The 10,624-nt window shown below is 39.0% G+C and overlaps 1 protein-coding gene across 4 annotated transcripts in view; it reads right to left on the reverse strand.

The window, feature by feature from the left end:
* Nucleotides 1–10,624, reverse strand: part of LOC104853998 (histone acetyltransferase p300) — a 75,199-nt gene that overhangs the window by 26,840 nt on the left and 37,735 nt on the right. For all 4 annotated transcript variants that reach the window (XM_010612244.3, XM_010612253.3, XM_010612263.3 and 1 more), the window contains exons 9-14: nt 8,188–8,305; nt 7,353–7,527; nt 4,695–4,772; nt 4,145–4,254; nt 1,940–2,077; nt 1,080–1,517 (exon numbers count right to left, since the gene is read on the reverse strand). In XM_010612244.3, coding sequence (XP_010610546.1) covers nt 1,080–1,517; nt 1,940–2,077; nt 4,145–4,254; nt 4,695–4,772; nt 7,353–7,527; nt 8,188–8,305 — 1,057 coding nt within the window. The remainder of the gene's footprint in view (nt 1–1,079; nt 1,518–1,939; nt 2,078–4,144; nt 4,255–4,694; nt 4,773–7,352; nt 7,528–8,187; nt 8,306–10,624) is intronic.

Raw genomic sequence — 10,624 nt, forward strand, 5'->3', positions numbered from 1 at the left:
AAAAAAAAAAAAAAAAAAAAAAAGACCCAATTAGTAGGTGAAAATTTGGATTTTTATAGATATGTAACCAGGGGTTCAAAAGTAGGCTGCATGTTGTTCTGGATCTGTAATTCTCTCACCTTAGATGACTTTTTTTTTTTATGGTACTGGGGATCGAACTCAGGACCTTGCACTCGCGAGACAGGCAGCAGTATGACTTTTTAAAATTGTGGTGCTGGGGACTAGACCCAGGGTACATTCATCCTATCCAAGTGCTCTATTACTAGGACATACACAGCCCAATCCTGACTTTTTTGGGTGGGGGATAGTACTGGGGACTAAACACAAGGCCCTGCACATGCCAGGCAAGAATTATACCATTGGGCTACATGCCCAGACAATTTTAATTTTTAATTTTTAAACTTTTATGGTGGTGCTAGGCATTAAACCCAGGGCCTAGTGTACGCTAGTGCTCTACCACTGAGATATATCCCCAGCTGCTAAAATTTTATTTTTGAGATAGGGTTTCACTCAATTACCTAGCTGACCTTAAACTTGCAATCTTCCTACCTCAGCCCTCAGGATTATAGGTGTGGAACATTGCACACAGCCTGATGTTGATTTGTTAACCTTATCTAGAAGTACTGAGACTTAAAAATTTAACTTGGGAGACTCTCAGTACTATAAACGGTTTCAAAAAGATCCAAGTGTATATAAAATTCACACAATACATTAAATGACATAATAAATGAGATGAAAGAGTCTCCACTCTCTTATGTCCCTTATACTGCAGGCCTCAGACCTAAATATTTTCTTTTTTGTTTTCCCTGGTAGCAGAAATCGAACACAGGAACTTGAACTGCAGAGGCAGGTGCGGAACCCACTGAGTTCAATCCCCAGCCCATCAGACCTAAATAAACATTATCATTCACCTCTTCCTGTATTAGCTACTACCATAGGAAGGAAAAAAAGGAAAGGAAATGATAGTAAGATTCTATTTGTATCTATGGAGACAACAGATGAAAGAGACCAGAAACAATGTACATGTAGGTGAGCACTGCAGCTGAAACAACCCTGCTTAAGACCCAACCTCTGCTCACCGGAGTTGCAGGCTGTGGAGGCAGCAGTGGTGCCGTAGGGGTGGGAATGGAGGCTGCTGTATTCTGCTGTGAGCGAGGCTGCTGCTGCGCCTGGTCAGCTGAAGGAGCAGCAGAAAGTGGAGGCTGTACTTGGGGAGGAAGCTGTGTTGTGGGCGGGGTGGGCGTTTGACTGGAGGGTGGATGTAGACCCTGGGACTGTGGCACAGTTGGTATGGCAGGAGGTGTAGGAACAGGGGCTGGAATTGCTGTTGCCGGTGGCTGCTGAGCCCCTATGCTTGGGGGAGTGTGGTGGGGGGTGGGGGTCCGACTAGGTACGGGAGAGGGTGAGTTCTGATGCAGAGCTTGCTGAGGGAGAGGAGGACAGTGAATATGGCTCCCTTGAGATCCTGGAGGCATGACAGGAGAGTTCACTGGACAGGAAGAGCTGGACATTTGTGCCTGTTGAAAACACAAGGGATTCACATGGCAGGTTATGTCTGGTCAGGACACAATAACTGACTTCAAATCGAACTAGAGTCTTCAGCTATTCAGCAGTGACCTTGGCCTGCAGTGAGGTGGGAGGCCAAGTACAGTGCTGTGAGGCTGAGCCAGAGGTCTGCCTCCTACACTGCAGTTCTAAGGCTATTTTTAAGAGTTCACTCCTAAAAAATGTAAAGTGATAAATGTAAATTATTTCCTAGTCTGTTATAACAACAGTTATGTCACAGAATAATATCTTCATGTGCAGAATACCTTAAAGTCCAAATTTATTAATTTATTTTCTTTTTAACAAACTGTTTGCTACCACCTTTCTTTGTAAAAACCTAGGTCAAGATCAACTGAAACAACAAAAATAAGTAAGAACCCATTTGTAAACATACTTGAGACACTGATGCTTGACCGCTGGATGGAGCCAAAGGCATGTTTGTTACATTCATTCCCTGTGACGGGAACTGAGTCTGGGAGAGGAACTGGCTCTGGCTGGAAGGCTGCTGCATGCGAGGGCCATACCCCATAGGCTGCAAAAAAACACGGAATGCTCCATTACAGTTATTGTACAACTGGCTTTCGCAAGCTGTCAGGCTTAAGAGAATATGTAAAGAAGGACAGGAGGTGCATACAGGGTAGGCAGAAAGTGGAAGAACCAACTGACTTTTCTCCATCACTCACCTAAACCTACTACTGTCAAGAAGTAACAAGATGATAGGGTCAAACACTCTCTCTCAGGATACAAATATATCCAAAACTCAAACTCTGACAAGGAAAAGAACTATTTGCCCATTTTGTTAAATGTGGAGATTGAATTACAATTGTGTAAACTTTTTGTTCATGTCAGGTGTTTTAAGAACACAACACTAGGAGGGCTGGGGATTTAGCTCAGTTTGCCTGCCCGGCAAGCACAGAGTCTTGAGTTTGATCCCTGGTACCAAAAAAAAAAAAAACCCACACACAACACTAGGACTTTTTTGGTGGTGATACTGGTGATTGAACCCAGGGGTGCTCTACTAGTGAACTACATCACCAGCTCTTTTTATTTTGAAAAAGGTCTTCCTTAATTTGCCCAGGCTGTCCATGGACATGTGATCTCCCTGCCATGTCCTTCTGAATAGGTGGGATTACAGGCATGCAATACCACACTGGCTAAGGCTCTTAAATGGGTAAAAGCATGCAAAATCTCACATGTTGGGGCAGAATCTGGTGGCACTCATCTGTGCTCTAGGATTATAATTTTGTTGTTCAAACTGCCCTATATAAATCCAGACATTTAATAAAAGAACACCTAAAGTACCAAAAACAGCAACTGTCTTATAAATTAAAAAACTGGACTCCACATTCAATATAGTAGATTCTTGGGACATACCAGTAATGCTAGAGAATTCCAGAAAGGCTCCATTAACAGAGATACCCACTAAATTTTAAGAACAGGGTAAGGGCTGGGGCTGATGTGGAGAGCTGGCTATAAGTTTGCAAAAAGAGCAGCAAAATGCTTATTCTTCCAATCTCGAGAAGCAGGTAAATGTCCCTCCCTTACTGTGTAAAATACAGTTGCCTGGAGAGGGAAGGAGAGGCTAAGGGTAGACAGCTGACTGAAAATCGCAAAGGCTACTGCGCAATGAGACTCCAAGGAAAGGGTGTTAACTGCTTTCCATCAGTTTTTTTGTTTTGTTTTGTTTTGTTTTGTTTGGTACTGGGGATCGAACTCGGGATCTTGTGCTTGCAAAGTAGACAGTGGAACCACTGAGCTAAATCCCCAACCCTTCAGCTTTTTGATACCACAATTTGTTAAAACTATAAACAACACTTGCTTGGACATAAACTATTTAGTGTTAAATGACTAACATACTTCTGTTTTTAATCAAAAGATCCTTAAATTACACTGGATTCTGACTGAAATATATATATATTTTAGGAAAACTTTTTCTCCATTTAAAATTTTTGTTTTTTGAGACAGCATCTTGCTATGTAGTTCAGGCTGGCCTCAAACTCACAGCAATCCTCCTGTCTCAGCCCAGAGTGCTGGGATTATGGGCCTGCACCACCCCCAAGCCTTGGCTCCACTTAAAAACTTTATGTGCTATTATCTAAGCTTCAAGTTTTTGTCTACAAAGCATTTCAATTTACTATAATTTAACCAGATGAATTCCCAATGTTTATGATATGACCTTTTTTTTTTTTCAAAACAGAAATATGTAATACCACATATGTTACATGTTATTTTCAGGTTATATCCTCATAGTACCTCAGTAATTAATTAGGAAAAATTTCTAAAAATTCTATGTAAGAATTACAGGTATGCAACCACCACACTTGGCTTCAGTTCTTAATTGTATCTAATTTAGTTTTTGCCATTCCATTTCTTTCCAATATTGCAACTATTTATTTTCATCCCAGCAACATTTATCATTTAATCACTTCTATCTTAAAAGGCTAAAAGCACAGAATTGAACGAGAATATGTTCTTACAATCTGTTTAAAGAACTGAAAATTTTTTTATAAAGTAGAAACAAAGAAAAATGATTTTTAATAACTTTTTAAAAAGATTTTATTAGATAGATGTCAGATTGCCCATGGAAACAAAAACTAACCGGATTGAGAGCACCAGGCTGGGCTAACTGTCCATGGTGCTGAAGAGGAGAGGTTTGCCGGGGGCCAATGGGTGGCTGGGGCATAGTCATTGGGCCAAACTGATTCAAACCTGTGAAAACAAACAAGGTATTAGCTCTGAATGCCTTCGTGGAACTGGAGAACAAGACAAGAGTGTTTATATATGATTCTACATCATTTTCTAAGGACTAACAATGTAATCTGCTTTCAACTTTCAAAAACTATAAACAAATTTGTTTCACTCACAGCAGTTAAATAAAGGCATTAATATACAACATGACTTCTGAACTAATTTTACAACTGTCTTTAAATGCTTGCCTGATCCTTTACTGTCACCTACCCTTTCACCTGTCAGCTACACAATTCTTTAGCCTCTCTTCCTCTGTGGACTTCAACTCAGGTTTTCTAATTTCTCAAGCAGGTAATTATGATACTTGCTGCAGGCAGCAGGAATTAATGAGACAAGTACAGTTTGGTAGGAGGTACACAAGGGACTGTTAAAAATGAACACAAATTTCATTCACAATTTACCAGGTTGTGGAGTTATCCGAGGCATTATCTGGTTTGGCACACTGCCACGGATCATAGTTGGATCAGGCAGAGGACCATCTGGAGTGGAAAAGAGAAATGGTTAAAAAAGTATCCATGCCAACCACCACTTGCCAAAAGACAACAAAAACCTATAAAACATCAGTAAGACCAGGGATTTATTTAGCTCAGTGGCACTGTGCCTGCCTCACAAGTGGAAGGTCCTGAGTTCAATCCCCGGTACAATAAGTAAATAAGTAAAATAATCATTAAGTAGCTGGAAGAATTAAGCCTGAACCTCAAAGAGAATAAAGCTCCAAGCCAAGTGGTGGTACACACCTGTAAACCCAAAATTCAGGAGGCGGAAGCAGGAGAATCACAAGTTCAGGGCCAGCCTGGGCTACAAAGCAAGAAACTATCTCAAAAAAACAGAAAGAATAAAGCACTGAACTAGACAGAGGATAGGAAAACAAACAAACAAACAACAACAAAAAAAACCCCTTGGTATTGCACTGAACTGTGGTCTCTTAAAAATAAAAATATTTAAAATGAGATTAAAATTTAAATACTATATAAATCCTAATGTCTTCTTGAATTATCTGTAAATCTCTAGTATAGCACTTCTAACAAGGTGCAGAAAAAAATATTTCGACAACTTTCTGAGAAAAGAAGGGAGCCCACAGAACCCCAGCTCCTCCCTGCCAAATGCTGTGCATCTGAGCCTCAGACACACTGGTGGAGATGCTCCCCAGCTCAGTTTTTTTTTTTTGTACTGGGGATTGAACTCTGGTCCTTGCGCTTGCAAGGCAGGCCACCGAACTGCTGAGCTAAATCCCCGGCCCCCAGCTCAGTTTTTTGGGGGGACAAGATCTCACTATGTAGTTCAAGCTAGCCTTGAACTTGCAGAAATTCCCCTGGCTCAGCCTCCTGAGAGCTGGAATTACAGCCATGTGACACCACACTTGGCTCCCTAGCTCAGTTTAGTAAGAGCATTTGAATTATCAGATACCCACAAATGGTCTCCACTGATTTGGTTACTTGTTCCTGCATGTGTTTCCCTTGGTTCTTCTCTGTTTTCTTGAATATTCTGTATACTTTTACTTTTTAATTTTATTGTAAAGCCTAATACTATATGTAGGATAAAGTAGAGATTTCAACCTAAAATATGTGAGAAATATAAGTTAAAGGTAAACTTAGACCTGCACTATTCAGCTCCACTAATATTTATTCCTGCATGTAGGATAAAACCACACTGGTTTTACTCTATTAGATTACTTGAGTAAAAAAAAAATCAAGTATTTCAAATATGTCCATTTCAAATATGTGCCTTGCTAGTTACTCTAGCTCAGTGGTGAGGATCCTGCAGCACATGTGCTACACTGGGCTGTTTCTATCATTGAAAGTTCCAAAAGGTTCACCATCACTGCTCTATTTCAATCATGTATGGAAGACTTCCCCAACCTAAGTAATCTTGACTTTCTTATCCTCAAATCAGTCAGTCATATATGCATTCTGCCATGTGTCGATAGTGGATCACTGCAAGTTTTGAGTTACATGGCGAGACCTGGTCTCAAACCACCCCCACCACCGCCACCAAACAAAAGTCCACACATTCTCCCTTGCCACTAGTTCTCCACATACACTATTTCTTCTGCCATAAATGCTGCTTTTTTCAATCAAAGAACAGTACACCTGGGACACTGGCATGAACAAGGTTGATAAATGCCAATGGCAACCAATGGTTCTTCACTTTAGCACTTCAAGTACTGAAGGAGATGAATTTCTCAGTCAACCATTAATATACTGATGGCCTAACAGTTTGTGCTTGCTGGCTCTCATGGCAATTCCTATAGATAGTCAGTATTCTCTAACTCAGCAAATACAGGCATCTCCTGCCATAGTTTTTCTCACACCATTTAAACCCCTGTGCTCATGACTGTGTCCCACTCCATATTTCACTCTTAGAATCTAGTAAGTCAGTGAATGAATAGGGCTATGCAGAATAGTCTTGGCTATCTGAACAATTTATCAAGTCAAAATTGATGCTACACAAGAAGACAAGGAGGCCATCAAGATGTAATTTTAGCTGGGCGTGGTAGCACATGCCTGTAATCCCAGCATTCGGGAGGCTGAGGCAGGAGGATCACTGTGAGTTTGAGACCAGCCTGGGCTACATAGTGAGTTCCAGGTCAGACTCAACTACACAATGAGATCCTATATCAAAAAAACAAATGCCTCTTCTCCTAGTTGCCTGACACAAGCCAATGAATACTGCAGATGGACAGGGAAAACCTGTGAGCTATCACTTTCTAGATGTCACTATTAGAGAAGGCTATAGTGAGTTCTAAAAATGATGCCAATTAATGATTTATGTTAGATAGTATGTCTAGAAATCTTAAACTGTTCAGATGTTTTTTCTAACTGCTATCTAAAAAACTGCAGCGTGAAAGGAAGATATAAAAAGAATTAAAATGGGGTTTGTACATATATAAACTCACTGCAATGAATGTAATCATGATGTAATACAGACATGTACTAATAAAAAATTTAAAAAAAGAAAACCTTTCAAATAGCTATGGAAGCTTATACAAACAGATGGCTTCAGCTACAAACCATTTAATAATCAATGTATCCTACCATAAATGTAACAAAAGCACTTACTAGAAGCCATTCCTGGTTGTGGCTGTCCCATGTTAGGACCTGGATTCATAGAAACTGGTACCATGCCTGCAGCATTTGGCATCATGTTCTGTTTCTGTAGTCTGGTCCTTCGTTTTTCTTCTAATTCTTTCTGGATCTTATAGATCTTCTCAGCTAGAAGGTGGTAGTATTCCGCCTTTTTGAATTTTTGAAGTAAAAGAAGAGTGATAAGGCAAAATGAACTTTCAGTGAGTAACAGAAAAAACAATATTACCTTCATTTAAAAGGCAGGCAGAAACTAAAAGGGGGGCGGGATCTGTCATCTTAGGTCACTCCAAAAATAAACTCTTGCATGACATGATCATACAACTAACATCTTCCTATGAACTTACACAACAAAGCATGGCCTCTGAAAGATTTACAAAACACACACTGGCATTTACAGAACATAGAAAGAATATCCTATGTTTCATAGAAGTGCCAATTTAGAAATAAAGTTCAACTGACATAGAAAACTGAAATACTACTTGAGGTCAAAGTATCAAGTAGATGATTCACATGTTTTATAAAAAATACTGTAGGCTCAGAGCTACTAACAGCTCAGCCAATTGTAAAGTTGACAGTAGATAATGTGCCATGCAAATGTACTTTATCAAGAGGGAAAATACAAGATTCTTCATAACATACACTGAAGAAATTCCTTTGCTACCTTGTCTATAGTCAGTAACAGAAAGAATAGCTACAGGGAATCTTCTCAGAAATGCATTATCTGCTGTCATGTTAAAGACGAGTAAATTAAATAACCAGAACTGGTCCACTTGTGACAATCAACAAGTAATAAAAACCAGATGCTCACTCGATTATTTGCAGATTCATACATGTCCCCTTCCACTTTGCGAGCATATGCAACCAGGTTTTCCATCCGTCTGTCTTTTAATGCAGCAGGGTCCGGAGTAGGAAATATGGCTTGAACACTGGGAATAGAATATCCCACCAATGTAATCCCATGTCAGCTTTTCATTTGTGTCAAGATGTACATTCCTTTAAATGTTGTCCTAATTAATACTTCCCCATTATAACAGACAGCATAAAAAATAATTATCCATATACTACTGCCAGGCACGGTGGTGCACACCTGTAATCCCAGCACTGCGGAGGCTGAGGTAGGAGGATCACTGTTAAGTTTGAGTCCAGCCTGAATTACATAGTGATGCCCTATCTCAAAAAAAAAAAAAGAAAAAAAAGAAAAAAGAAAGAAAGAAAACAAAACAAAACAAAACTATATAAAATGATTACACTGAAATTATTTTGCAACAGACAAAGGGTTTTCCTGATTATGAGAAATAACTTCATTTTAAAAATTCTTATGGTACTTGTTACTCCACATTGACAGCAAAGTATTATACAGTACTACTTCAAGAGAGAAAACCTGGCCTACTTCAAAAAGAAAACTTGGCCTTTCTCATAATTCAAAAAGCCTTTGATTCTTTTACTCCTGTTTATTCAGCTTTTTAAATAAAACCCAATAACTACTCCAAAGTTTTAAAACAAAAACTTGAGGCAGAGAACAGCAGAAATGCAGGATTCTGGCTAGTTTCCAACACTCTAGGAATTCTCTACAAAATGTTTGACAACTGTTATCTTTTTAAGACTGAAAAATGTGATTTTTAGCTGTGTGTGGTAGCACATACCCACATTCCCAGCACTGGGGAAGCTGAAGCAGGAGGCTGGGCTACACAGTCAGAGCACTACTATAAGGGTGACACAATAACTCAAAAGTGTTTTTTTTTTTTTTTTTGAGCGGGTGGGGTTTGAGAAAGCGTTTCACTGCATAGCTCAGGCTGGTCTGGAACTCATGGCAATCTTCCTGCCTCAACCTCCTGAGTGCTAAAATTATAGGCATGTGTCACCATGCACAGCAAAAAGTAACTTTTTTTAAGGCACTAAATTTATTTAGATTCATCATGTTCAGCTATATAATACCTTAAGGAACCAGAATGAGAAGATAGAAGATAACTAGAGTTGAGAGAAAACTTGCACCCATATAACAATCTTTTACTATTAAATCACATGATTAATCCCAAATAAACTAACTTCTCTTTTAAATAAAATACATTTATCCAATAATGGTGTGGTTATTCTCTATTTCATTAAACCAGAGTTCTTTCCTTATCAAATTCCATTAATAGCGCTAACATTTCAGAATTTGTAAATGAAGCTCAGGAATATTTTAATATAAAAGGAAATTAAGATGATATAAGGTAAATCTCATGATTCCCAAGGTAAAGAACAAATATGAATGGAGCACTTTGGGAGGAGAATAAAAGTTGAATAAGAAGTTGAAGTCCAGCCTGGGCAACTTAGTGAGATGAGAGCATGTCAAAAAATAAAAAAATTTAAAAGCAGAGCCCAAAATGTGAAAGCTGGGGTGGGGGAGCACGCAAGAGATCTTGCTATTAAGTGGAAGTGAAATGAACAAAACTATTTTCTTTTAAGAAAAAAATGTTCCAGGTAGTGTAAATGGCAAACTCTTAATCAGCAAGATGTACACTCTGCCTTTAAGATTGGGGCACACAACATTTATCATTCCCTATGCCTCCCTTACCCTCCATCTGACAAGAACTCTGTAAGTAAGAGGGGGCTGGATATTTAGCTCAATGGTACTTCTGCCTGCCTCGCAAGCACAAGGTCCTGAGTTCAATCCTCAGTACCCCCGAAAAAAAAAAAAAGATGGAGTTTGTGAAGAGAAGTAATTGCCATGTATCAATTTCACAACTAAGTGCAGAAAGTTTTTCAAAAACTACAGTGAGTGCATTTAGAAGGCCAGAAGACCACAAATTCAACTTGTCAACATTAATAAATTACCAGGAATAACGGAAAATCCTTCTCGCCCTATTTCTGAAGAGCTGAGGCCTAGTTTTTCTTATTAAATGCAAGCTGTACAAGGCAAAGACACTAAAATGAACAATTTAAAATTTATTATTAAAACAATAAAAATTTATTAATTATTCGCAAGAGGCAGAAGAGTTGATGTGAAAAGTCGGAAGACTTACAAATGATAGAAGAAAGGTTGAGAAAGTGAGAAGCAACAGCAAAAATAACATTAAGAGTGGAGCAGAGTTACCAACATCTACATCCAGGCAACAGAAAAATCAGTAATAGTCTTTGGTTATCAAACGCCTAGTGGGTTGGAAGCATGACATTTTTATGGCTGCTGCTGTTGTGTTTCTGGAGAATGAACACAGGGCCTTTGTACTAAGCTACATCCCCAGATCTTTTTTTTTTTTTTTTTT

The sequence above is a fragment of the Fukomys damarensis genome, unplaced genomic scaffold (genome assembly GCF_012274545.1).
Source record: "Fukomys damarensis isolate Sample0158 unplaced genomic scaffold, DMR_v1.0_HiC HiC_scaffold_19, whole genome shotgun sequence".
Lineage (NCBI taxonomy): Eukaryota > Metazoa > Chordata > Mammalia > Rodentia > Bathyergidae > Fukomys > Fukomys damarensis.